The sequence below is a fragment of the Diadema antillarum genome, unplaced genomic scaffold (genome assembly GCF_040938485.1).
Source record: "Diadema antillarum isolate AM-2024a unplaced genomic scaffold, OU_Dant_1.0 scf00000163, whole genome shotgun sequence".
In the NCBI taxonomy this organism is placed as follows: domain Eukaryota; kingdom Metazoa; phylum Echinodermata; class Echinoidea; order Diadematoida; family Diadematidae; genus Diadema; species Diadema antillarum.
Window position 1 is genome coordinate 1,002,731 of NW_027271052.1, and position 23,476 is coordinate 1,026,206.

General features: G+C 39.0%; 2 protein-coding genes across 2 annotated transcripts; both read right to left on the reverse strand.

Annotated features, from left to right (window-relative positions):
• Positions 1-10,407: 10,407 nt before the first annotated feature.
• Positions 10,408-13,522, reverse strand: LOC139722296 (uncharacterized). The gene is made up of 2 exons (XM_071633605.1): positions 13,342-13,522; positions 10,408-11,784 (listed from the first exon to the last, which is right to left on the reverse strand). Exons 1-2 carry the CDS (start codon positions 13,465-13,467, stop codon positions 10,408-10,410), a joined length of 1,503 nt encoding a protein of 500 aa, XP_071489706.1. The 5' UTR covers positions 13,468-13,522.
• A 3,406-nt stretch (positions 13,523-16,928) lies between these two features.
• Positions 16,929-18,935, reverse strand: LOC139722343 (carbohydrate sulfotransferase 1-like). The gene is made up of 2 exons (XM_071633653.1): positions 18,836-18,935; positions 16,929-18,088 (listed from the first exon to the last, which is right to left on the reverse strand). Exons 1-2 carry the CDS (start codon positions 18,933-18,935, stop codon positions 16,929-16,931), a joined length of 1,260 nt encoding a protein of 419 aa, XP_071489754.1.
• Positions 18,936-23,476: the final 4,541 nt, after the last annotated feature.

Genomic DNA, 23,476 nt, shown 5'->3' on the forward strand with positions numbered 1-23,476 from the left:
TTTTATTCTTTGAAATCTCCTCATCAGGTTGACAATTTTGCAATTTAAAACTGAAAATGAGAATGGAATGCGGACGAAACGATTCCTGATTCATCTTTCACGTACATAAGTTTACGTTCCTCTAATTTTCTCGTCGAGACGTATGGCCGAGTGGTTAGAGGTGTCGTCACAGAAACGTGAGGTTGCACACGTACGGGTTCGAACCTCACAAGAGCACGAAAGAAAATAATATTTTTTTTTTTTACTTTTTTTCTTCAATGGAGTACTACACCTTTGTCCATGTAGAAGTCACGTTCGCATGTAAACACACCTATACGCACACACTCACACAGTATCCCTTTGTTTATCGTTGGAGACTGCATTGCTTCGACTGCTGCAAAATATTGCAGGCTGGGCTTTTCAAGCTGATCATGGTATATTGTAACAAAATGAAATTTGTTCATATCAATTCAGTAACACAATGTAGTCGTGGTTACTTTGTGCTGATTTTGTACATGTAAGAAGCTATACATTGTAAAAAAAGGTATTTGAATTGTTCCTTTAAGTCAGTCTTCTGTATTGATGATTATTTGTCAATTAGTGGTTTTTGTGGAGTTTCAGATAATGATAAAAAGTATGTATGATCAGTGCAGCGATACTTTCTACAGTTAGTTCAAAGTTGTGTTACAGAGGTTTGATACATACATTTAGCATTGTGTTTGTGTGTCCACGTGTGTATACAGGTTGGCCATATGGCACATTCTAGACAATAAATCTTAATTAATTAGCAAACGCGATCAGCTATGGAACTGAATATGGTACTAATGTATGATGTTCATGATTCTCATTAAACTGTGACGAGTTTAAAGAGATAGCTTAACTGTGTGTAAAAATAAAGCAATAATAAGGAAATTTTAAGGGAATTTGATAACCATGCCTATAATAATTTCATACAGGTACTAATAGCTGCCTCATATTCGTGCGATTGATTGTCATGTCAATAGCAAACTGACAACGTACGATTAATATATTATACATTAAACAACTGTCTTTCAAATCCATATCGATGTTTTCTAGTTTGATGACGTCATCATACTTTAAATTGTGATAAAAGTAAAGACACAAAATCGGACAAGTTTACGTGTTATGTCTATGGGAGGTGATTTTTTTAAAACCATGCATTGACTTGACAACGTTTAAGTACCTCTATCTCAGCTGATTTTGCTTCATTTCCTCTGAAACTTTAGTATGTTGTAGCTGAGACAATAAGCTGCAGTAATCATGCATTTTATTCTTTGAAATCTCCTCATCAGATTGACAATTTTGCAGTTTAAAACTGAAAATGAAAATGGAATGTGGACAAAACGATTCCTCATGTATCTTTCACATACATAAGTTTACGTTCCCCATATTTTCTCGTCGAGACGTATGGCCGAGTGGCTAAAGGCGACGTCTCAGAGACGTAAGGTTGCGGGTTGGAACCCCACAAGATCACGAAACAAAATACTTAGCTATTTTACTTTCAGAATACTTTTTTTTCTTCAATTTTGTATTACATATTCGTCCATGTAGAAATCACGTACGTATATAAACGCACCTATACACACACACAGACACACACACACACGCCATATCCCTCTTTTTTGTGTGTTGGAGACCACATTGCTTCGACTGCAGCACAATTTTGCAGGTTGACTTTGTCAAACCGATCATAGTATGTAATGACGACGACTGAGGTGTTGTACTTTGAACAATTGTCTTTCAAGACGATGTCATTGTTTTGTAATTTGATGACGTCATTACACTGAAAATTGTGATTAAAGGCAAGGTATCAAAACCAGCCGATTATAGGTTTTATGTCTGCGGGACGTATTTTTCCCAAGTTGCCAGAAATGGCATAGCGACCTCAGTCGTTACAAGGCCGCTTTTCCGTCTAGCAATGCAATAGATGTTCACACGGCCACGTTGGTTGAGTGGGCATTGACTTTCCCCCTGTTATATCTATACATTGTTTTTTTTTTGTCTTACCATTTCCGTGGATGACCCGTGGCCGAGTGGTTACAGAAACGGTTTCGCATGTACGCTCAATATAACTTCAAGGTGCCTATATCACATTCTTTTCTTTGTCGATCACAGATGACTGTCATCTGATGACCACAAGCGTATCACCTAACTCGTCCTCAATGTGACGAGTTTTCATGTCTCGTTTCTTTTTATTCTTCTTTCTTTCTGGACAATTTTGTGTCATCAATATCTCAAGAATGACATTACGGAATAACATGACATTTTCAGGGAACATGTCTCATGACAAAATCTAGCCACAATAAGGTTTTCATGACAGTAACATATCTATGACGTCATCTAGGCGCCATTTTGTGATTTTCGGACCATGTTACATGATCGATCATAACTTCATATCTAAAGGTCATGTCTGTATCATTTTCGGCGGACATTAAGTTCAGGTCACGCTCTATCATACATTTTAATGCTAATTACCTAAGACATTATTACGCGCGCGTACGCGCGCGTCAAACTTTTAAAAGGCTCAAAACAACTTACCAATGGGAAATCTCGAAGTTTCAGACAATTTTAAGCGTTTCGCGCGTTCGCGTCCGTCCGCACATTTTCGCGCGTAGTGCGCGTAAGCAAACTGAAAATGCACATTTTTTGACAGATTTGGATTCCTGATACATTAAGTAACAATATCCATTGATTTCCGATCAATTTTGACCTATAACAAAGGAATGCGTTGGCGTCAAAGTTGAAATTTCGTGTGCGCGTCTTTGTGCAAATATAGCGAAAAACATGTCTTTGTTTATTTCGCCATAGCTCTTTAAAACGTCTGGTTACCCTATGTTTTTATTGCATATTACAAAAACATATGAATTGGAAATAACGTTTCAAGTATTAATATTTCCATAATTACATTATGACGTCATCATATCATCATCTGAAATCAAAAAAGTGGAATTAATTTTTTTGAGGTACTGTTCCTGACATTCATTTGCTCGTATCTCTGTTGTTTAAGCTCAATATTATCCCAAATTCACATATGTTGTACTTTGAACATTTGCCTTTTAAGTCCAAGTCATGGTTTTGAAATTTGATGACGTCATCATACCTTAAATTGTGATTAAAGGTAAAGATGCAAAATCGGACAAGTTTACGTGTTATGTCTACGGGAGGTGATTTTTTTTTTAAACCATGCATTGACTTGACAACGTTTAAGCACCTTTATCTCAGCTGATTTTGCTTCATTTCCTCTGAAACTTAAGTATGTTGTAGCTGAGACAATAAGCTTCAGTAATCATGCATTTTATTTTTTGAAATCTTATCATCAGGTTGACAATTTTGCAGTTGAAAACTGAAAATGAGAATGGAATGTGGACAAAACGATTCCCGATTCAGCTTTCACATACATAAGTTTACGTTCCTCATATTTTCTCGCCGAGACGTATGGCCGAGTGGTTAAAGGCGACGTCTCAGAGACGTGAGGTTACGGGTTCGAACCCCACAAGATCACGAAACAAAATACTTAGCTATTTTACTTTTTTTTTCTTCAATTTTGTATTACATATTCGTCCATGTAGAAATCACGTTCGTATATAAACGCACCTATACACACACACACAGACACACAGACACACACCATATCCCTCTTTTTGTGTTGGAGACCACATTGCTTCGACTGCTGCAAAATTTTGCAGGCTCACTTTGTCTAACCGATCATAGTATGTAATGACGACGACGGAGGTGTTGTACTTTGAACATTTGTCTTTCAAGACCATGTCATTGTTTTGTACTTTGATGACGTCATCACACTGAAAAATTGTGATTAAAGGCAAGATATCAAAACCAGCCGATTATAGGCTTTATGTCTACGGCGCGTATTTTTCCCAAGTTGCCAGAAATGGCATAGCGACATCAGTCGTTACAAGGCCGCATGTCCGTCTAGCAATGCAATACATGTTCACGCGGCCACGATTGTTGAGTGGGCATTGACTTTTTCCCCCTGTAATATCCATACATTTCTTTTTTTGCCTTACCATTTCCGGGGATGTCCCGTGGCCGAGTGGTTAGAGAAACGGTTTTGCATGGACGCTCAATATAACTTCAAGGTGCCTATATCACATTCTTTTCTTGTCGATCACAGATGACCGACACCTGATGACCCCAAGCGTATCACCTAACTCGTCAGCGTGACGAGTTTCATATCTCGTTCAAATTAACATTGATTGTTTTTTTTCGTTGGAGGAGCATTTTGCTCGGTCGCAGTCACACTGCACGATATGCGTGCTCAATGTCAATGCGTGTGCAAGGCCGCTGAAAATGCATCGCGCTCTACACTGTTGGTGCAAAATTGCACCGGGGACGTTGCGGCGCTCGTTGGTGGCCGAATACTGGTGCAGTAGACATTTGCATTCAACCCTTGCATTGAATAATTCCCGTAGACACTAATCATAGGGGTAATTGCCTAGGGGGTACGTAAATTTTGTTTTTCTTTTTTGCTTTTGTGGATACCATCAAAGATCGTACACTCATACGACCTTTGATATTTGATGATTTTTCAAATTAACATTGATTGTTTTTTTCGTTGGAGGAGCATTTTGCTCGGTCGCAGTCACACTGCACGATATGCGTGCTCAATGTCAATGCGTGTGCAAGGCCGCTGAAAATGCATCGCGCTCTACACTGTTGGTGCAAAATTGCACCGGGGACGTTGCGGCGCTCGTTGGTGGCCGAATACTGGTGCAGTAGACATTTGCATTCAACCCTTGCATTGAATAATTCCCGTAGACACTAATCATAGGGGTAATTGCCTAGGGGGTACGTAAATTTTGTTTTTCTTTTTTGCTTTTGTGGATACCATCAAAGATCGTACACTCATACGACCTTTGATATCATCACACTCTCGGCTTGCTATAATCAAAATATCCCGCAAGAAAACGGCGTATTTCTCGATTTTTAGCGCTTTTTCCGCGACCCGTCGCGTAGACAATACTCTTAAAACTGGACTTAATTCGCGCGCGCTTGGAAAAGTTCCGATTCTGCACTTTTGACGGTGGAATTTGGGATTTTCGATGGATTTTTGGAGGAGACTTAAGGACTTTCCTGTACGTGAATGAGTGTTAATACCGTATGTGTAATTATGTGATTTGCGTGTGATGTGACTGTAGAACCAAAGATCGTACACTTCAGTGTACGATCTTTGGTAGAACTCACTGGCTGGTGATAAAGCACACTGGCAATTAAGTGGCCGAATTCTGGTAGATGACCGAATGCACATTATGTTTACCCCGACTTTGTACTTAGGCGTGGGTCTGCCGCCTTTGACGGCCCCTCTCTAGTTTTCAAATAGCATTGCATTTCATTCTAATAGAATTGACATTCACTGTGAATACCGAGGAACTCAAGCGAGAAAAAATTTCAGACTGCGGGTTCCTCTAATTTGTTTGTTTAAGAAGAAACCCTTATGGAAAGAACACAGTTTTACCACACTATGTAGCACAGTGTGCAACACAGTGTGGCACACAGTGTCGAACACAGTGTGGAACACAATGTGTAACACAGTGTCGAACACATGTGTTTAATATGTGTTTAATATGTGATTTTGGGACGTGTGGTAACACTGTGTATTTACCACAGTGTGAAACACAGCGTCACCACACTGTGCAACATAGTGTTACCACATGGTCCAAAACACATATTGAAAACACTGTGAATTAAACCACAGTGTCGCACACTATGACCACAGGGTTATAACCACATAGTCCATGACACTGTGGTAGTCACCACATAATCCACCACACTATGGTATTCTCCACATAGTCTACCACACTGTGGTAGTCACCACATAGTCCTTCACACTATGGTATTCTCCACATAGTCTACCACACTGTGGTAGTCACCACATAGTCCTTCACACTATGGTATTCTCCACATAGTCTACCACACTGTGGTAGTCACCACATAGTCCTTCACACTATGGTATTCTCCACATAGTCTACCACACTGTGGTAGTCACCACATAATCCACCACACTATGGTATTCTCCACATAGTCTACCACACTGTGGTAGTCACCACATAGTCCTTCACACTATGGTATTCACCACATAGTCTACCACACTGTGGCAGTCACCACATAGTCCACCACAGTACAATGTGGTAGTCACCACATAGTCATCAAATATATCAAATACCACATAGTCATCAGGTGTATCAATATTTGTAATGCATGAAGGCACAGTTACTGAGTAGACAACACTGTTATTGAATATGAAATTACCTTTTCATAACAAAATTTATGACATTGGCATAACATAACATTATTAGACAATAGTTCAAAGGAAATCCCATCACAAATACTTCGAATTTAGAAGTATTTTATGAATTTTCTCAAATTTAAGTTGCTTTTTATAAATATTCATGAGCTATGCAAAGTCTGTACCACAACCACAGGAATACCACAGTGTTACCACAGGAATACCACAGAAATACCACATGAAGTATCACATTCTGTACCTCAGCACTCCCACTTGATAGGTAATACTGTAGGAGTATAGGACAGGTTAAGTATTGCTTAAATCAATTGTCATGATTCGCAGCATAACTCACCTATTAATGAGTAACGGGCAATGAAGTGGCATTTGTACATGATTTGTGGTTTCGGAAGATGATAGTGATGCCTTTGCTCTCATTAAGTATGTAGAGCATGATGGCACATTTGTAAAGAATAGAGACAGGGAGAGCCATGCTGATGCTGTACACATCAGAGTAGTGAAACATGTGACCAATAGATTATATGCAATACCTCCTGGTGAAATCTTAGGAAAGCATGTGATTTATGAGAGAAACTGGGAAGTTATAACATGTCACTTTTTGTTCTCTTTCCACATCTACAGATACTCCTAGTGTTATATCATTTCCAGTGTTTGATGTTATGCATCCGTAAACAGCATTAACACAACACTAAGTGCATGATTTATTCATCTGAAGGTTGGATAAATGATATGTATATATCATATTCTCACATTAAATGAATCTGTTGTTCCATGCCAGTATTTGAAATTTGAAAGGTTTCAACTGAAATTAGGAAAATAAATAAGTACATAACATTTGCAACTACCGTGTACTTAAATGGTGTTGTATATTGTCCAGCTTTAAGTTATTGGTTTATTACTTTATTGGATAATCAAACCAGCTAAGTGGCTTTACAAACTTGATAAAAATCTCTGGGGAGTACATGTAGTGATGAGGTATATTCTTTTAATTTGATACATACATGTACATTTATTACTGAACTACAACACTTGAATCCTTTCACCAAACTGGTAAAATGCCCCCCCCCCCCCAACAAAACCAGAAATAGCCTGGTTTTACAAGGATTAACATGCCATGTAGTAGTACGAGATCTGAAATCCCCTACTGACAATACTAAAGCAAAGTTCAATATACACCAATATGCGGTAAACATGAGTCATTGTGTGTCAAAGTACTAGATGTTTAAAAAAATTGTTTGAGCTTTTGATTGTGAATAACTGAAAACCCATGAAAATATAACTTTCCACATATTTACACATTAGGTAGCTAATACAGGCACACAATTTTGTTGTATGCTGTTCCCTGCAATATTTTGAAACATTACACAACAAAATTGTACGTTATTCAGCGGCTACCTTCTGTGTAAATTTGAGGAAAGTTAATTTTCATTATTTTTTAGTTATTCAAAATAATAAATGTAGTGTTTTTTCCTTAACATCTAATATGTGGATATTATAGTGTTAAATCAATGATATGAAATCCCACTGTGTAACAACATTATGGACACAGGAGTACACATAAATAAACAACACTGTGTGTTCAGTATGCCAAGTACGTGGAGATGATGCAGGTGAATGATCTGAAACCCACAAAGTGACAACACCGAGCACAGGGTTTACACATAGTTCAATATATACCACACTTTATTATTATTATTATTATTATTATTACTATTATTTATAGTGCGCTTTTCCCACAAGGCCCAAAGCACAAGTCACAGTGTCCGGTGTCACAGTGTCCGGTATGCCAAGTCTGTGTGGATTATGTAGTAAGTGAAGGATCTGAAATCCAACAGTGTGACAACACTATCTACAAAGGGTTTACACATAGTTCAAAATATACCACACTGTGTCAAACATGATTCACAGTGTGTTCAGTATGTGATCTATGTGGGGATTATGTGGTAAAACACTTAAACTGAAATACCAGACTGTGGTAGCATTATGAACACAGGGTTTACACATGGTTCGATATATACCACACTGTGGTATATGTGTGTCATTCTGTGTTCAGTATGCCTATAATGTGGTACACAATGTGATCTCAAATCTCACACCGTGACAACACTGTGACCACATGGTTAACACATTGTTTACACATAGTCAACTATGTGAACACACTGTGGTAACACTGTGTTTGTTCCATAAGGGAAGAGACGGAAAATAAACTCAACACAGACGGTTAGACATGACGACTATGGATATAATACAAAAGGACATAGGCGTTTTCATGAGGACATTGGGTGGTAAAAAAAAAATAGAATATAGGGGAACTTCAAGAGGACTGCAGATAATTGAAATGCTGAAAAACAACAATAATGAATTGTATTGTCTTTTTGATAGTCTGGATTTAAACTAAATGTTAATTTGATCTTGATAAATATATCAGCAAGATTTTTTCCCTATTTGAATGGAAATTGTGAATACATGAAGATATATTTACCACACGAATACAGTATACTGAAAAATATTTGATATGTATTTTACATCCACAACATAATAATACATATAATCTCTATAATCATATTATATATACATAACGTTTATAATCACATTATATACATAATCATATTAGATACATGTATTTTGATAGTGTATAATCATTTATGTCGTATATATGTATAGCGTACATGTAGTGTAATTGCATACTTTTTTCAATGAAAGTGAGAGTCTGAAATAAGGTATGAGAGAACTTGTTTAGACACAGTAAGACTGAAAAAGATAATATTTCACATTTAAAAGCTTCATAATAAGGCAATGCTTATTACAACATTAATTCATGCGCACATAAATCTTATCTGGCTGTGGCATTCTAGAGCAATTATTGCACTTGATTGTACATGAGATGTCAAATACTGTTGGCATTCACACAATACTAGTACTTGATGTAAGAATAGTTGAATAAAGAGTAGCATATCAAATGGATAAAGTAATTTCATTTCATGGGTTTTGATACATCTGGGTGACCGTGTTTTTGGCACACATAGAGAAAATGTTTTTTTTTCACATAATCTACTATCTCTCTTTTTGTTCTTTTTTTGTCGAAGTTTTGAGTCAGATTTGAATCAAATTCGAAAACATTAAAAAAACACAAGAAATCCTATGACTTTCGAGAGTTCCGGGATTGTTCCTTTGGTGGGGGGGGGGGGGGGGGGGGGGGGGAGTACCGTTAACCCTCTACCTATCCAATTATTACCTCAACCATTGAACATTTACACTTTGATCATACAGTAGGCGTTTTCACATCAGCCCGATGTTTCGAAATAGCGCGCTATTTTCTGACTTGGGTAATTAAAAAATATTTCGAGCTTGGATTTTTATCGGGCTGATGTGAAAACGCCTCTTAGAGGGTGACTTTTGTTTACGTAATTATTCTCATGGTCAGACATCCGGATGATTAGCAGCGGCTGGAGTGAAAACAAACCCACGATCGGCGTATTTTGAGACGAAATTATCTACTTTTTTCAGTGGTTGGCTTTGACATTCCATGAAACTGGCAGAAAACAAGAATATCATGGACAAATTACGAAAAAAAGGATTGGTAGATCGAGGATTCTGAACACCAACACCGTGTCGTCTGTATCTCCGGGTAGATTCATACACTGTATATGCTTGTACATGCACAGTATTCCGGCACACCGATTCACACTCCATCTCCTCGTACGTGTACGCCTACTTATGTCCAGGAGAACCGTTTGTTGTTTTTTGGGTTATTGTGTGTTTTTTTTTTTCAAGAGTTACTCCAGCAACACCGGAAGTGACGTATACCCAACCATGAGTATATTCCTTCTTGTTACGACGGCGGTATTTCGAACATTAATTTGATCCTGCTGGTGCTTACTCCTTCTGTCCCGGAAGCAGTAGAAGGCAGGTTCCATTTTCGGCAGCTTGCCGTATATTCACTCATTTCATTTATTCATTTCAGTCACTTATTGTCCATATCATGGATATTTGTTTTGCTGACATGCTTTTTTACCAAAAAAAAGCAAAAAACAAAAACAAATGGACATTACAACTACAGTACAATACACAGTACTGTAAAATCGAAGTCTGAATACAGTATTGTATACTCCATGTAGGATTATGTCAATACAAATGACATCCAATTAGGTGGCGACGCTGTCGTAAGTAGGGGGTGGCTCGTCGTTATCGGATTGAGATCTGTCGTTGTCGCTCACGGCCGTCGATACACGCTTGATGTCGCCGTATAGTGGTGGTAGGTCTCGTTGACGGTTGACCTCCGCCATCGCCGACATTACATCGTGGTCTACAAGTGGTGCTCTCGGCGAAGTTGTTGTGCGGAACGAGCGCCTTGCCGTGGTCGAGTTCGTAGAAGTCTCAGTGTTTCTTTGAGAACTTCTGCGACTTCCGAACGATGATGAGCGTGAGGCCATGGTGTTACGGAGACGATCTGCGCGTTCGACATCCCGTAGGATGGATTGCTCGCAGAGATAAAGAACTCCGGCGCAGCTGAGTAAGATCACCGCAATACCAACGGGTATGCCGACGAAAAACGCGCAGTACATTCCGATAGCTGGCACGCACTCTGCGCGGACGTTGATTGGCCACGTGGTGGCATTCTCTCGCATGGTCAGCATCACAGCGTCCGCCTGATTCGGCATCGGGAGCGAGCACTGCACCATATCCTTGCATTCTGCATAGAGGGCGTCCTTCTCAAAAACAAGAGCGCTCCGTCGCACAGAGAATGAGAGATGAATGGTATAAGCATCTTGACCACTGTCACCTGTCTCCTCCAATGTGAAGACAAAGCCGAAATCGTCAGTTCCAGAATTTACTGAAAACAGGTAAGAATTCCGTTGACGGTAACTACAGGGTCCAAAAACGTGATCTGCCGTTTCTTGAACATCGCCATGCTTTATGATCTCTTCAATTTTATTTCTTCCTTGAACGACTGTTAGCTTTATTTCAGTATGGTTAGCTGCACACAATGATACTGTAACCTCTGATCCAGAACTCAAGTACAAAGCCCAATAATTCAAGTAGTTATCATTTGGAAACAGCATTGTTTCCTCCTTGACATACGAAATGGTGCGATAATTTTTATAAGGAGTGTCTAAAAGCATGTAGGCAGTGAAGCGAAGGCCCTCTGAGGCAGACTGCAGTGATTGCACAGACGATTGCGATGATGTCGAGGATGTCGATGAGGATGTCCAGGATCCGGTCGATGAGGACGACGGAGAAGATAAAGGGACCGGATTGGAGATCATATTGGAAGCCGTCATTTTGTACTGCGAGCAGAGAAGAGGTGAGAAGTTGTCCTCGTTTCCGACTATCGGCCGCTGGTCGCCCGCCCCCAGCAAGACGTTGACGGGACCGAGTGAGAATCGGACGACGATAGCCGTGATGACAACCGCGATGCCGACGATGACGAATGCGATGGCCACTCTTGTTTTTTTCGACACGTTTCTGTGTTTATAGTAAAACTTCTGGCAGCACTCAGGGGCAGAGTCGCAGTCGAAAACCTGTATTTAGTTAATGAAACAACAAATAAATTTTAGATAAGGGTCAATGAACGCTGAAACTGAACAAAAAAAAAATTGTGTTATGGCAGCATGTACCTTTTAACATTTTTAAGAGAGGAAGAAATCCGCATCTTAATAAAAGTCAGACAGTACTCCAAATTGTGTGGGTTTTTTTCAGGAAAATCCAACAAGAATTCTCGTTTTTTCATTCTGAATAAAAAGTCAAGATATTGTTGGATCACTGCGGAAACGATCTAGTGCAAAAGGCATTACACTTTTGTGAGACCATGGAGATCACATGCACAGATGAACTCACAAATTTCACTCTGATGTCAGAAAACAAAATCGCTCTTGATTGTAGAGAAAAGAATATGATAATGTCAATGAATGTTTAAATCTTGACCCGGTGTGTTTTCAATCCTAGAAGGAATGTACTCCTACCTACCTACCGAGCCCAATTTAATGGAATTAGTTATCAGATATAAATAATATAGTCATTACCGGAAGAAAATGGGTCCCGAAATTGACACGGTTTTTTTTTTTAACATCCGCGTACTTTCGAACTAAAATCAATCGCCTCTTTTAAATCTTACTCAAGACGAGAATGAGTCTAAAGTGTGTGGAGAAATAAACCAAATGTCAGGCATTTAATTGCACCATTATTTGATGAAAATGTAGAAGCCTCTTTTAGTAAACATGAACCTCTCCTATCCCGTCTCGTCGCTCCCTCGCAAAGTATTACCCTCATACTCTCACTTTTTGTTCACTTGAACTCTGAACTTTTTTTTTCGTTTCTGTTAACCCCTTTTGGATCATAAGAAATACAATATTATAAATCAAATATGAAAGTTTAACAAAATACAAGTAATATGAATAAGAGTGGTGGAAAAACAAGTAAAGAAAACACGACAAGATGGCAGTTCAGAAAAAGCGTATGCAAGAAAATAAAGTGGTATAGAAGACTTAACGTTGTACCACCTATTCTTTTTTGGGTATGTACATGACCCTGAAAAGAGCCTACTCACTCCCGACTTTTCGGCGAGCATGTTCGTGCTATTTTGAAGAGAATGAATAATTAGTATTTTAGAGAGTGAGTATTTTCTTCTAATAACTCATTCTCTTCATAAGGGTAAGAACATGCTTGCCGAAATGAGGGAAGTGAGTATAAGGGCCTTTTTCAGGGACACCACATAACCAAGAAAAAATACTTGGTGCAGCCTTCTGCCACCCAACGTTTTACCGCCACGGAAGCCTTCAAAGATTTCATCAAGATGTAAAGCATAACATATTTACAGCATGACTATAAACATGCATTTATATCATCTGCACAATGTGAAACTTGTAGGTGTATGATGATTCATGTAATCTATACGTTGTAAAATTTCTACCTTTTAAATTTGTTATCATTATAACATAAGTTTTACAAACATGGCAAGTTTTGATAAGGTTTTAAATCTTTGACATGAAATAAGGTAGACATTTTTAGAGTGTTTTGACTGTTCGCAGGTCTAGACTATTCTCAATGATGTCTATACCATGGCTAATCATAACTATTACCTCGTCGAGAGGTATGTTCCATTCGTATCCGTTCCCCTGGTCTCTACTCTCATTGTTGTTGTTTCTGTTACAGCGGGCGCTGGTCACCGTTTGGCCCTGCCGTCCACTGATACTGACTGGGTCCATGACTGATCGTCGACCATCGAGTACGGTATCTAAACATGCAGAAGTAAAAACGGTTCTCCTGACAGCGGCGCCCGAGGGAGCTCTGAGTTCCTTTGACAGGGGTCCCGGAGCCCACTATGGCTCCCTTGATAAGATGACTGCGATATACTCCCAAATTTCTGGTCCGCTTTCGTCGAGTTCTGGCGGCTGTTGTTCCGTAGATGCAGTATTTTGTTGAGGCTAATCGAGGTGGATGTATTGTAAATGCCTTAATCAAAGATCCACAGTCACAGACTGGATAATACCACACTTGGTCATTTAGGTTCAAATTCCAGTAATGCAGTTGCAGAGACAATGTTTTATTACTACATGTACGCCAATCATTGTACGAACGCAAGCCGTGTGTCAAAACCCTTGGTTGTCTCAGTTCACCATAGATGGGGATGATGTATACGTACGCACAGATAGAATACCTTCACACCACGTCAAACATGTGATTTCATGGACATTCGCGTACTAGTACTTGTCATATTTATTTAAATCCGCGAGTATTGTACATCGAGAGATACTCCGCGTGACTCTATAGAGAACGTTCTGATGAGTATACACTGTATACCTTTGGACTTTGACCCCAATGAACATATTGGGCTACATCGTAGCACAGTTTGCATTTCACCGTCTGCAAATACCTTATATTTTATAGTTTTTTGGAAGTTCATGCGTACACATCATACACACACACACGCACACACACACACACACACACACACACATAGGTCTATATATGTATGTGTTTGTATATATATATATATGTATATATATATATATATATGTCTATGTATTGAAAGAAATTGGACTGAGGCTTGACGTTGCTCTCAATCTTAGTCTCCCTTTTATTTGTCAAGCTTTCGGCCCGTCATTAGGCCTTCGTCAGGACCTACCAACAGAATAATTATTATATGAATAACCTGATGTGTCATATGATATATAATGCAATTTCATATATTACCAATCTTCTAAATCATTTCCTTTATATACACAAATCAATCATTCAATTACAAATACAAATATCAAATCTAACCTCAAATCATCATCAGAATAACATCATATGTCCAAAAAAATATATAGATAAATTCTTATATCATAATACTGCCGTATAATAATCATATTATCTATGTCTATATTATGTCTATTATGTCTATATATATATATATATATATATATATATATATACATATATGTATATATATATATATGTGTGTATATATATATATATATATATATATATATAGAACGTATTATATTTACTCGAACGTGACATAAGAAATTTTGGGATCATTGTATAGTATCACTTTTGTATCGGTTACATAGAGACATTTATGAGATAAAAATGTGGAGTTTCCCATTTAACATCCTACAGATCTTCGGTAAATGTCCTAGTTATGAATTTAGAAGTCATAATATCTTTTTATCAATAATTACTACCTTGACAATTTGTAGTTAAAAGAACTGAGCAAAGAAAGTGGATTAGAGTGAAGGGGGAAGTGGAAAATACTGTGAAAGTGTGCTTGAATTTCAGCTTCGAACAGAAACAAAAAAAAAAACCTGAATAGGTAATCGTATTTTTGTTTTATTTATTTATTGTTTGTTTGTTTGTTCGTTTACTGTTGGTATGTCACTCTTTCCCTGTTATTTACCCTTGTGTAAGAGATGTTTGCTTAGGAATGGATGACATGAATTCTTAGTTTGGTGTAGATGGACAGTTTTGTATACCAGATCATGGCCCGTCATAATTTATGGTAGAAATAAAGGCCATTTTAGGAGTTTTTAAGAAAGGCCATCATCCAAATGAGAAAAGTCTATTAAGCCTTTTCAGTGACGCTGCCTCCTTTAAATAACAAGACGTATTTTTAAGACGGCATTGAAGTTATCACTTAAGTTGTTTGTTTGCTTTTATTTCCGAAACATCAAAATGATATTATACGAAAAAAACACACAAATGAATAGCATTGAACATAACATTAATCAAAGGCGAAAACATAATGAAATAAATTATTGACATGTAACAAATAATTATGATTGTGCAACGGCGGATAGTCAATTTTAGACCTATCTCCATGACACCTTAGATTTGTTCTTCCATGGGATCCAAGATTCATAATCCTCATCAGCTTCAGTTTACCAAAACATATTTTAGAGTCATATTCGAACAGTGAGACTCCGAGTGAGTATATTCCAAACAGTGATGACCCGCCCTCCCCCCTTTCCCCCCAGGGTACTGAAAATGAGTGCATTCCCGAACACGGTTATAACGAAGGAAAAATTCAGGCCACATTAACATCTGCTCTACATTTTCTGTTGTTTATTTGTTCGGCTATAACGAATTTTCGAAACTGCCAATTCCAAAGACTTCGTTTAGTAGTATAACGGAAGCCTACTGTATATGAACCGATATTCACAAAACAGACAATTCAGTTTGAGTCATTCTACTACGTGTACTTAATGTACGTTACACAGAAGTGCGTTGAACAGTTCAAAATCTAGGCCTACTTACAAACTTTTAAACTCGATTTACTAAAGCTTCATGGATTTGGTTATTGATTATGTTCAAATTACTTTACGTTAAATATTGCCCTACCTTCTCTAATCAGGCGTTTCTGTCGTGTTTCTCCGTGTGGGGGTTTTCGCTGCTAAATGCCAAATCACATCACCATTATCCAAACATAGTAGGATTACAGAATTATAAGACAGTTTCATATTTGATTCTTATTCCTAACAAATTCTCTCACATTTCCCGGAAACTTATCCTCTTACTAACCTTTTCGCACAAATCCTCAATTTCATGTAGATCCCATTTTAACTCTGAATCAATGGTAATATTTACGTAAGTGATTATTTGAATCTTTCAATCTGATATATGGGGTTAGTTTTTATTTCCAAGTTCAGTGTAGAATATTGTATGCTATGGAAGCATACATGTACAAATTAACATAAAAACAGTTTTTTTAGCAGTTTACCTTCACCTTATAGCAATTCAGTCACGCGTTACAGTTTCAGAAATTCTCCATTAAGTATGTTTTCGATTATTTTGGAATCTGTGAGTATCAACTTACAGTGTATGTATACAGATAGCGCTATTATTCAAACACGTATCTAGACAATTTGGCACAAATCGTTGATAGAAGAAATCATAACAGAAGAATAATATCTATAAATAGGCCTATCTATCTACAATGTTCAACAATTTATAATCCATAATTTACGTTCTAATTACTTATTTGTTTTTCTGCAGCTTCAATCTCGAGTATCTCACGTTGACAAAAAAAAATGATACATCGGTTTTGGCATAAATCTCTTCATGTATAATGAACATATAGATATCATAATTATATGAATATAAAAGACAAAATCCTATCTACATTTCATTCACGACATAAATATAAACGCAAGTCAATTTTCACACAATACATTTACATGTCTTTTCATGGTATGTTAATGTCTTTGCGAGGTTTTAGTAGAGGGATTGTAAAATTGCGTAAATCGTCAGCCTTAGTTAATGTGGAGTAACCCGCTAGATCCATGGCCTTCCCACAAATCTCCTCGATCTCATTTACTTGCGCTGGAGACAAAATAGTCCTCCATTTTGACGCAGTAATCGCGGAATTTTTCCTCTGGTAAAATAAACCGCGGTCATCGTTCGTCTCTGACATGGGTTTTGTCGCGTCGTGGATGAAAGATTCCACCAAATAGGGCAGGTCCAAGCCAAGAAAAGAGTAGATTTCACGCGTCATAGAAATCGGGGCTGACGTGAAATCTTCGTAACGTACAAGGGTGTACCGCCCTTGTAACCATGACGACCACTCCTTGGCTGTTAGCAAGTTTCTCTCCATCCAACGACAGTAATTCGGGACGTTTCGTCTGACGAGTTTTCGGAAGACCTGGTAGCTTTGAGCATCCGACGCTGGCACCGACTTCTTTGTCCTTTTTCCTCCTGACGAATCAACATTTTTTAGTTCGTAGTGCAATCGCGAATTCGTTGTCCCTCGCGGGTCACGAACGAGGTGGATGATGCGAACATCAATGCTGAATTCATCCACCAGTGAACGTAGATGGCGTATGTCAGCGCGGATGGTTTTTATGGCAATCCGGTTTTTGTGCGGTAGGCAGAGATCATGTAGAAGTCTCGGAGAGACATCGGAGCACGGTCCGCTGTGAGAGCAGTAGGGCGCCAGCAGACGATTTTCCCGCTTCCCTCCCCATTGCCGCATGATGTTTGCAAACGTCTGAGAAAACTGACATCTACTCATATTGTAAAGAGTGTGTAATATCGCTTCGTCTCGCTCATCCCGGGACATGCCATTTATTTCCGCCACCAAGTTGACGGGATAGAGCGGCTCGAAGAAGTAGAAAAAGTCCCGGTTCTGATTGAACAACTGCCCGACAATCGATGAACCAGTTCGCATTTGTGCGAGTACCACAACAAACATGGACTTTCTTTCACTCGTCTTCTCTCCGGTCTTAACATTGGGCTCATTTTCCTCAAATGCAAGCTTTCCTGATCCTGTTTTCTCTTGGGCATTTTCGCTCAACTGTCTAACAGCATTTTCGTAAGCTGTGTCTGAATCGTTAACTGTTTGATATACTGTAATAAGCGTGAGGCTTACACAGAACACCAACACAAAGGCGAGTGTCGAATGTAGCGTTCTACGAACGGACACCATGATGATTACATCACCGCTTGTGGCCTCCGAGGAAATAGGATGCAAAGAGTTAAAAAGGTCGCAAACATTCCCTCACGTTTGCTGTTCTCTGCGAGCAAATCATCCTGAGGTGATGTTCCATTTCAAACTTGCACATGACGTTACACGACAACTCGTACGAAAGAAGTGCAAAGTCCCCACTGCTTTCCGAATGAAAATGTTTACTTTCCTAGGAGCTAAGAAGACGCAGTCCTTTGTTGCGACGCCTCATGGAATTGGAGAAGATTACCGAACCCCAATCTACACGCAATTCAATGAGTCTGTATAGCTAAACAATGTCCACAAATGACAGCGAAAGACACTTTATAGGCGTTGAATTAAACGAGTCCCTTGAAGCACTGATTGACCTGGGTGTACTCATTGAATTCCGGACGTCGATATACCTTCTCAATCCACGAATAGGCCCTACATGATAATTACTACCCTGTAACTTCTGTCCGCCATGAGAACACAAGAGGTATCGAAACAGGCTGGTTTCATACGGTAATCCGGGAGGCAGGAATGGCGAGTATAACTTAAAATTCTCCTCAATGACTTTCTGAGAACGGTTGCACCTGAAAAGAAAGGAAGTTGTATAATACAGACTCTTCATTTCACCCGTCTGATTAGGTTCGCATAGTAATATGTACGTTCCGCCACTACACTGATAGCTGCGAAGTTGGAGTCCTGCGCGCTCATCCCACAGGTAGGCTTGCGGAAGTAGCGTTCTGTCACTAAGTGTAGTGTCATGTTGTTAGTCACTATCCCGCTATAGGCACGTGTTCAAAACTGAAAGCATATGTCGTTGTTTTTATGCCAAACGGTCAATTCCTCTTCACAACACGGAAGTATGATGGGCTTATATGTCACGATCTCTCGAGAACATACTGATTCACTCTTGACACATTGTCACTTGCATTCACGCCAATCCAAACATCCCGTCGGTTTTGTCTTCGTTGACTCGGTTTAAAAACTTATCCGACTTTCTCATAGAATGCGGGAAACCAATGGAGGCTCTCAATCTATACATATGCTCGCTTTGAATACTACTACTCAGGTTTCATCGATCGCTTAATCCTCCGCCTGGTTCAGTATCATGTAGGAATAACACTATACACTCATCAATAAAAGTGATCATCTCTTCCGGTCAGTAGCCCACCTAATATCAATGCTTGAGGCGCGTCGAGAGAATTAAGTGCATAATAATGTCCACGCAGAGGGTCGATATTGCATGTCCATGATATGTTGCAAGATTTCAGCAGGCTCATATCATAGCCCATCGGCTTCTGACATCATATGGGCTAAGATGTATGCTTTCACCACAAAGTGCCGTCATGTATATATGCAGACCTCCTCAGTGAAATGACGTGAGTTTCCGTGATGTGAAATCCTCACAACTAATAATGGGCGTGCAGATTGTCAAGCAGTCGATCGTTCCAGTATGCTAGTTGGCACGCATCGGATGCAAGTACCAGGGTAGAATTTTAGAAAGTGATATAGGCCCTATACCATCTCACTGCCAATGATACCGATATCTTTTCCTATTTCACATCCGCTCACAGTCCAAAGTTTTGAGAAACATTCTGTCCTTTCATGCATCACAATTATGTCCTCGCAACATAATGTGCACACAACAAGAAATGTCATCAGAAGCCTAGGGTCCAAACATTACATTCTTCGTATAATGTAGCACACACTATCCTACGATTGGCATCATTGTGTGTCCGCTAATGAAGCCATGTTGCCAATGTCTGGCAAATGAATTAGCGCACTTTTTGGTTACACCTTTCACGCAAAAGGTCACGTGCACGCAGTAATTGCAGAAGTCTAGTCTTCCATTCCAGCTCTGATTATAATCATTTTTTTTCAATTTACACTCCCTGTATTACATTTTTCTTGAGTCATTCTGCAAACAAAGTGCTATATCATTTGGAAACATATTGCTAGAGCTCGTCATCCTCAAAAGTCACGTGTTACTGTACATAGGAAGGCCAATGTGAATAAGAGGTAACTTGATATTTGAACGAATTGTACGCAGACTACGAATGAGCAAGGTAATCCCAGCCCAATTAGGCGCACAGCCGGAACCTCGATGTTCAATATCAGGCAATGAAGAAAGGGAGAGGGAAAGGGGGTTGGGGGTGGGGCAGGGAAGGATTGGGGGAGAGAGAGGAAGGATGAAGGGGAGAACAGACAGACAGACTGACAGTTGTAGCTCCATGGACAGACTGAGACTTGACTGTCGTCACATTCACTTCGATTTGTTTGTTTGTTGTTGTTTTTTTAATATGACTGTCGGCTGTTCTCGATGATTTTATAGACCTATTGATGGTTATTGTTCTTGAGTTACTCTTTTGGAAATCAACCTATTGATTGTGGTGAGGGACCAATCCATAGTTAGACTCTGATTGAGGAAAAAGATTGAATTCTGAATCATTCAATGGTATAAGATTTGCAATCGATTTTTGGATTGGTCCTTCATCTCAACAATGCAAAGAATTAAGAAAGTAAAGAGGTCTGGGGTTTAAGATTACCATGTTAAACTCTTGGTGCGACATCCTTTTCTTTCACAATATTGATGATGTCGATGGATGCGGTGCTAAAAAGTAAGTTTGAGTCGTCATTTTATGTTTGAGTTTTCTGAGGGTATACAGAATTAACAAACGAGAGTAGTAAGTTTAAAGGGGTGGTACAGTATTGGTGGAGGCGAGGATTGGGCAGCTGGGCTTTTAACTTTTTTTGAGATGCCAAGAAACCACTTATGAAATAGTGCAGAGCATACCATTCTATGACAAACACAAAGTTTATTTGATGAAAATCAGGTTTGGAATGGCTGAGACATCCAAAAACAAAGTAAAATAAAGCAATCGTAATAAAAGGTAGGTCCCACCTTTTATTTTTTTTCCTGGAGGCGCACACAGTCAGTTATTGATTATTGTATCACTGTATCATATGTATTTCTTTTTCTTCTTCTTCTTTTGTTTTACATACTGTTGATATGCTGGTTTTGTTAATGTTATTGTGTTTTTTAGACTTTTTGTCATGCAGGACTTGTTTGATATCTAAAAACTACAGTTATCTGAAAACCATTGCTGCTATCCACAAGGCTGCTCTGTAGCCATTGGAGGGATGAAACCTAGCACCGTTGGTGACAGGATGCTGTAATTCAAGAGCATCTTTTACTTGTACATACTCATGCATGACTTAATTGATTAGACATTTTGGTATGAACACGTGCACCATCACGTAATACTGTCACTGCACTAACCCATCCCAGTCTAGCTGTGTTACAGCTGCAATAGGGATTACACTTCGTTAAGACTCAATACTATAGATTTGAGAGACACAGTAATATCACCACGCCAATAACGCATTTGTTTGCGACCTATTTATGTTAACAATGTATGGAATCATGTGAAAATTGACAAATCCAGGGATCTTATTTCCAGATTAGATTGAAGTTAATAGAGGGATCGTATAGTTTTGATTGAGACCTAACTTCAGGTTTCTAACATTTTTGGGTGAGATAATGAAAACCCCCCTATGAAATATAAAAGATCATGTAATTCCAAGAGGAATTCAATGTTTGTTCGATAAAAATGGGTTTTGAAACGGCTGAGATACCCAAAAGAGAGTAATCCTAATCCTAATCATAATCATAATAATGATAATAATAATAATAATAATAATAATAATAACAATAATAATAATGATAATAATAATAATAATAATAATAATAATAATAATAATAATAATAATAATAATAATAATAATAATAATAATAATTGCATTTATATGGCGCTTCAAACTGGCGTTTAGTGCACTGGTGCTATTCATATTAGTGTCCGGTCCTTCAGTTCACACTTCAGAACTAAAAGAAGAAAAAAAAAGTGTAGTATTGGAGTTGTATATTACATGCATAAAATAATATGATCTATACCGAGAAATGTGGCGAGCCTGGTAGACAGTACCTCCATAAATCCATTATGGGCTGCTATATACCATAATATAGAAAGTGCGTTGTATGTCTGGTGGGAGATTCGCGTATAAGTCGTAGTGCGGGTGTGACCTTTGTCATTGACTATAAAGGAACTATTATACTCATCATGGGTGTATGCAAGAGGGGGGGGGGGGGTCGGGAGGGTCGTACGACCCCCCCCCCCCCCCCCCCCCCCAAAAAAAAAAAAAAATTCCAAAGGTCCACTTTTTGTAAAAGATATTTTTGTTTTTCGAGGGCTTTTTACCCTATATACAACAGGGGGAAAAAGTGACCAGGTGGTGTTCCAGCAAATTGTCAAAAACCTCGTAAATTTCGTAACTTAGTTTTAATATGCCATATCTTATTTCTAAGCCGCACTGCCATGCCGAAAAAGTCACTTTTGAATGCATCAAATGGCCCCATTTTAAGATATAAAATTCAAAAACTCCCTACCGTGGGAGGGGGACACCCCCCCCCCCCCTCCCCCCGCTCGGTCGTTCTGCTCCCTCGCAAAGGTAAAGGTCCAAAAAATTTTATTACACCCCCCCCCCCCAGAAAATATCCTGGATACACCCCTGCTCACACCATGCCCATATTCATTAGAGTGCTTAACGTAATTGTATGGCGTATATACCGAACTAACACGTAATAAGGAATTATCAAAGATCCCTTTGCAAATACTATAATAGGCTACAAGCTCATTGGGGTTCAGGGGATTATTCACAAACTTCAAAGATTGAAGAGATGATCCCCTTAAAGCTTTCGTAGCATGTGCTAAGGAGCGTGTGGTGCAGTGAATTCGTTCGATAATGGTGCTGAGTACTGGTAAAGATTTTAAAAGCGACAATGTTCCATGCCGGGATTTCTTTCCATGATACAAAGAATAGGCTAGTTCCGAGTTAAAGTCAAGGTTTAATGCCTACAGCATTGAGGATCCTACCACTAGTCTGCATATGTCCAAAAATGACCCCAAAACTTGTGAAACACAAAAGCAATGTGCCGATATTGGTGTTTGCAGTGTAGGCCTAGATGGTTCCAAACCCGAATCGATCGTGGCCCTAGAATGGAGATTAATAACACCACCAACCAAACTAACAAACAAAACAAAACACATAGAAGGGCTTTTTACACTTGCAAATTTTTGCTTAGTCCCGTACCAACGGTGGGGCTAAGGCCCCCCCCCCCCCCTAAGGGGGGGGGGGGGGCCTTAGCCCCACCGTTGGTACCGGACTTTCCTTAGCCCACTTTCTGTTTACATTTGTTTTTGCGAAAGTGGGCTATTGTAGCCCACCGATAATCCCGTACTATCTGG